The sequence below is a fragment of the Ammospiza nelsoni genome, chromosome 5 (genome assembly GCF_027579445.1).
Source record: "Ammospiza nelsoni isolate bAmmNel1 chromosome 5, bAmmNel1.pri, whole genome shotgun sequence".
NCBI lineage: Eukaryota > Metazoa > Chordata > Aves > Passeriformes > Passerellidae > Ammospiza > Ammospiza nelsoni.
Genome location: NC_080637.1, coordinates 67,890,555 through 67,896,554, shown reverse-complemented (window position 1 = coordinate 67,896,554; position 6,000 = coordinate 67,890,555). Strand labels below are relative to the sequence as shown.

Sequence of the window (6,000 nt, the reverse complement as noted above, 5' to 3'; positions counted from 1 at the left end):
AGATTTAGCAACAGAGGCTAATGAAAAGCATTTTTCCAAGTGCATCGATCAATTTCACTAGATCCCATTAAATAACAGAACAAAAATAAAAGCTTTTGGTCTACAGCTTCAAAGCTGTGTGGGCTAAATCATACTTAATATAACACAGGCCCAAAATAAGAGTCAGAAAATGAGTATTTATGCCGGAAACGTATAAAATATTTATACTGCAGGATTTGCCTCTTTACTGTAATTTTTTCCAGAGCCCAAATTTTATCTTCTGATGAAAGTTGCCCCCAATAAAAATGGGGCACAGTCAGTATACATATTGAGATTAGAGCAAGTGGCCCTCTCACAACATTTGAGATAGGAGGGATTCAGTGTCTTTGACCTGCTTTGCCTCCTGCAGAGCCAGCATTGCTGGAGTGGGGCAATTTTCTTCCAGAGTCTTAGCTAAGAGAGGTCCTTCCCTTTTCCAGCTTCAAACACTGTTGCCTCAAGAGTATAGTCTCTTAATTTGATGGAGAATTTAAAATAAGTTCTGCATAACTTTATTTTCAGGTGTTGCTGGCTCTAGGTGGAGTGTTTCCCTTCTTGTAGTTCCCTAAAGCTGTGCTAAGAAAAATAAATGTTATTTAGACTGTAAACTCTCTGCGGGAAAAGCTGCATCTTTAAGGGATCTGCCTGTTTTTCACAGAATTAGGTAGATCAGCTCAACATACAACATATGAGCTTAACATACAACATCCGTGAGTTATCTGAAAAAATAATTAAATTTTATAATCTATATAAAAATTGGCCGGACGGTTGAACTCTAAGAGTGTCTTCCCTGTGAGAGTGATTGTCTAATAAAGCTTTCTATAGTGTTTGGCCACAATTAGTCTTTTTTACCGTCAGAAGCTAATTTCCCACCCCCACACACGCAGGTTAAGTTTTCATACATGTTTAGAAAATGCTGAACGATATTTTTAGAAAATAAACATTAAAAATGTAGCGTTTAATTTAAAAATATTTTAAAACCTGAAGCAAAGTAGTATTTACTTCACAGAAAGCCTTGGACTGGGAGGGACCTTAGAAATCGTCAGTTTCACATCGCTGTCATAGGCTGAGAAATCTGTATATGATTAGGGTGTTAAGCACGAAATAATTATTCCCGCATTTTATGTGTTGTTATATTAATTTAATATTTGTTTTGTTTAGAGACGGGCATCCCCAAGAGCACACGGGGCGCGCGTTTGGGGCAGCAGCAGCTGCGTGAAGAGAGCGGGCCGCGGTGAGCTTCCTACCGCGGAAACTCAGGTAGGAAAAGAAAAAAAACATGGGAAAAGGAAAGATACAGGAGCTGGTAAGGAAACAGACACGGAACGCCAACACATCTCCCGGCCAGAGCGGCCATTTTCCCGCTGGCTCCGCGCACCGGCCGGCCCGCCCGGCGGGGCGGCACCGCCGCCATTTCCGCGCGGCGGGGGCGGAGCGGGGCCGGGGCGGGCGATGGCGGCGGCGGCGGCGGAAGCTTTGCCCGCGGCCCGCCTGGAGAGCGTGCGGGCGCTGTCGGGTCTGTTCCGGGAGGCGCAGCCCAGGTAGAGGGGAGCAGGGAGCGGCGGTGCCGGTGGATGTCGGGCAGGGCTCGCCTCGGCTCCCAGCGAGGTCCTGCCCCTCGTGGAGTCGGCTGCGGGCTGGAAGAGGGACTCTCTGTATCCCCGTAGGGGGTGAATCAAGTCCCTTCTCCGGGGGGTGAGCGGTCCCTTCTCCTGTCCTGCTCCAGGGGGCCCATGAGGAGCTGCAGTGTAGTCAGTCCTTGTGCCTGTAGCAGGGAGGAAAGGTGTTTGTCTCTAATCGTGGGTGGCATAAAATATCCTGGAGATACAGAATAGCTTGGGTTGCAGGAGCGTTAAAGTTCATTCTATCCCACCCTTGCTGCGGGCAAGGATGCCTTCCACTAACCCAGGTTGCTCCCAAGCCCTGTCCAGCCTGAACTTGGGCACTTCCAGGGATGGGGCAGCCACAGCTTCTCTGGACACCCTGTGCCAGGAACTCACTGCCTTCACTGGGAAGGATTTCTTCCTTACATCCAGTCTAAACCTACTCTGTCAGGCTGACGCCATTGCCCCTTATTCTGTCACTTCAGGCCCGTGTAAATAACCTCCATCTTTCTTGTAGGCTCCTTGTCAGTTGCTGAAAGGCATCATTTAGATCAGCCCAAAGCTGCTCCTCTCCAGCTGAGCACTCCCAAGCCTCTCAGGAAAGAAAGAGCTGCTCCATCTGTCTAAACAGCTTCGTGCCTTCTCTGGATTCTCTCCATGTCCTTTCTCTGCTGGGATCCTATGGCTCAAGGCAGCTCTGCAGGTGATGTCTCACCTGAGCAGGGCAGAGAAGCAGAATCCCTTGCCCTGCTGCCCACTGGGGGCTCGGCCCAGCACAGGGGGGCTCTGGCTCCCAGCACACACGGCCAGGGCATGTCCAGCTCTCCCAAATCCACCACCAGCACCCCCAAATTCTTCCCCCACTGCTCATCCCCAGACGTTGTCCTTACTCAGGTGCAGCACCAGCTCTTGGTCTTGTTGTCCAAGTTGTTGACACTTGGCTGTGTAATTTACTTGAGGCTTCCAGTGCTTTTAGTTAATTTCTTTATGCTTCCTTTACTAAGCTACAAAAAGAAAAAAAGGAAAATGGCTTTATTTTGTTCCTGGGAATGTTGTGAGGATAAGTATACTTTAAAGGCTTTTTAGGGACTGCTTACAGGAATGGAGTTGTGTAAGTACCTAAAACATAGAGTGGAAATACAGAATTGTAAATTTGTGGATTTGTTTGCATCCATCCTGAGTAATTTTGTGATTTTTTTGGAGCCGGTCTTTTGAACACAGTTTCATTGCTGTTTCTAACTCCATGTTCACTAGAGTAGTATCTTGCAGAGTTTCAGCTTTTTAACAATCACACAGGTCTTACAGGGAGTGACAGGAATCTTCCTTTTGGCATGGGTGCAGGAATTCTGACTCTTTGTTTTGACTTAACAAGAAATTATGCATGTCTTCCTTGTCCAAGAGCTGGGCTGCTGTGCCCTTTGCTTCTGCTACCTTTTGTATTCCTGCAGAACTTGATGTGGAAATGAAGGACAGGTAGCAATAGCAAAATGTGGAGCTGCTGTGTTAGGCACCCAGATACAGGAAACTGAAATTAGTGGAATATCCACAAAGCTGTTCTGGATGGATTTCAAGGGCTGTTTACAATGCAAGGTATTTTTTTAATCTAAAATCCACTTAGGCTCTTTGGCAGTTTTATAAATTAAAAATAAGGGAAGAGATGTTTTCCATTTCAAAAATATATTTTAAATATTTATAGCTGCTTTGTATGTGAATCTTTGTTGTACTGCTAGAAAAAAATTATTTTTTAAAAAACTGTTAGTAAGCATTGCTGTGGTACAGTTTTCTGAAGTCAACCTTAGCTGGTTTTTTAATATCAGCTAAATATTTTCTAGTCTTCTTGCTAATTTGAGGATTTTTTATTCAGAAGGACAGTTTTATTTAAATTCCTTTGTAGTACACACTCAAATTGCAGTATTTGAATACTTAGGTGTCAGAGTCACATGTAAATTTTCTCAGAACAGAATCTTCCTCTATCAAACAACATTTAAGTCAGTCTGTGTTCATTTGGAATACCTTTTGCTTGCTTGCTTAGGCTTTGAGGTTTGGTTTCTGCCTGGAATGATCTGGCTTGAGCAGTCTGGATTTTCTTTCATAGTGTTTAAGAGACAGATTGGGAGTTCTGTCTCTTCTCAGTGATGTAAAAAAGTCAACATTTCCTCCCACATTTACACCGAGGACAGACACTTCCTTGTGTACCCCCTGCAAGGTTTTCATCTTTTATTTTACTGGAAATAACTGTATTCTTAGGTCTTCTTTTACTTTCAATCCAGTTTTAAAAGAAAAATTGTCACAGCAGCTCAGCATGCTTCTGATCCAGTGTCTGACTGAAAGTTCTGTTCTGCTGCACAGCTCTGCTAGGAGAGTGGAGCTTTTCCAGCACTAAAGTAACTGTTATCCCTTTACCCATTTAGTCACAAAAATGTGCACAAAAGTTCTTCTGGCTTCTTTAATTTCTCTTTTTACCAATTTAAATAAGTGAATGTTGTACAGTAGTACATCTTGCACTGACCACTGGGTTCTGTATTTTTCATTATTGGTTTCATGGGATAATCCAACAAAAGGCACAGGCTGATAGAAGGAAACTGCAGTGGGCTGAGCGGTCCCATTTTAAAGTCTGCTTTTGGTCATTGTTTTTTGTGCCACTTTGGTATTTTCCCTTCAGTATTGCACCACTGTAAAATGTAGCTGCTTCCCCATAATGCTCAAGTGATGCAGTGGTGGGCTTTTTAATGTTTCAGTATACGTGGAGAATGTGTAAATATATTGGTCTTGATCAACTGTGAGGTTGCAGGATAAAAAACATGCTTCCTGAAGATCTGGAACCTAATGTTGTGGTAATTTAGTGACATTAGTGTATGTTGTTGTATTTCTTTCTGCACTCTCCCTTCTTTGTAAGTTTCCTCCATGCCCTAGCAGACCTCAGCATTGGAGACCCTGCACTGTCAGTAAGATGTAGCTTAGCATAAAAGTGTCACTATTGGAGCCACAAATCTTATAAGGAACTTAGAAAATGTGAACTGTGAGTAAAGACTTAAGAGTGTTGTTTAGTCTAGGAAAGGAAACATGGCAGGAGCAGAGGTGGGAAATAATCACAGAATCACAGAATAATGAGGTTGAAAGAGACCTCTAAGGTCATGGAGTCCAACCTATGCCCTAACACCTCAACTAGACTGTAGCACCAAGTGCCATGTCCACTCTTTTTTTAAACACATCCAGAGATGGTGATTCTCCCACCTCCCTGGGAAGAGCATTCCAGTACTTTATTATTCTTTAGGTGAATTTTTTTTTCCTAATATCCAACCTGTACCTTCCTAGGCTCCAGACATGTCTAAGGGTGTGCTTAGGGACAAGGTGGATTGGCAGTGTTTGGTTAATGTTGAACTTGATGATCTTAAGGATCTTCTCCAACCTTGCTGATTCTATGGTTTGATTTATGGACATGATCACTTTGGAAAGAGGAGGTAGAATTTCTAATTGTGCAAATGTGTAGGCATTTGAGTGAGCATCAGGATGCAGGTAATACCATATCACCCAGTAGTGTTTGATCAAGAGGATTTTTCATTCTCCTTTAGGAAGAGTTTTCTGCGTGAACATTTTATTTAATGCTACTTGACATTTCCTCTCATCTCATGCAGTGTCATGTATAAACCTACCAGCTATACATATTAGGGAGAATTTTTTGTTTCATTTTCATTAAATTAAAATTTTAAAATTAAGAAGTTAAATTTTAAAAGTTTCATTAAAATTCCACAGAGCTGTTGAAAAGTCATGAGGAATACTAAGGCAGCACCACTCTCCTACAGCCCCTTTTATGAAAAGGCTGATGGGAGGATGGTGTGATGTTGTTGTTCCTTCTACTATGAGTAGTTAAATACTCAGAATAGTTAAAGATTGCTGCAGAAACATCTTTGGCTTTACAATAAGAAGTGCCAGTGTCATAGGCTGTTTGGTAGGAGTGCATTTCTATTTTTTCTTCACAACAATTTCTGTGTTTCAGAGAAACGGCGGAAGAAAGCGTGTTTCAGGATGTGCTGGAAATCCTGACAAGCACCTCCAGTGCCATTGAGCAGAGCTGTGAGGACTCCTGTGGTCTGGCAGATTTGGACACCTGCCTGCTGCTGATAGCAGAGTGCTTCAGGTGTCTGAGGAATGCCTGTGTGGAGTGTGCCAAGAATCAGCATGTCCTGAGGTACAGCTATCAACCCTTTTAGCCCATACCAAGGTACCACCTTCTGATGTTGGTGTGGTTTTGCAAAAGAGATTCTTATTTTACACCCCTGTGCTAGTTGATTTATTAACTGGCATTTCCTGCCTGATGGAATCACTTGAATTCAAATATGCAAGAAACAAAAATAGCTGACCTATTTGTAGGTCAGTA

At 43.1% G+C, this 6,000-nt stretch overlaps 1 protein-coding gene across 1 annotated transcript in view; it reads left to right on the top strand.

Moving 5' to 3' along the window:
- Nucleotides 1-1,469: 1,469 nt before the first annotated feature.
- ATXN10 (ataxin 10) overlaps nucleotides 1,470-6,000 on the top strand; it is a 75,074-nt gene continuing 70,543 nt past the window's right edge. Inside the window, exons 1-2 of the mRNA XM_059472395.1 lie at nucleotides 1,470-1,559; nucleotides 5,620-5,811. Of these exons, the coding sequence (XP_059328378.1) occupies nucleotides 1,471-1,559; nucleotides 5,620-5,811 (281 nt within the window). The 5' untranslated portion in view covers nucleotide 1,470. The remainder of the gene's footprint in view (nucleotides 1,560-5,619; nucleotides 5,812-6,000) is intronic.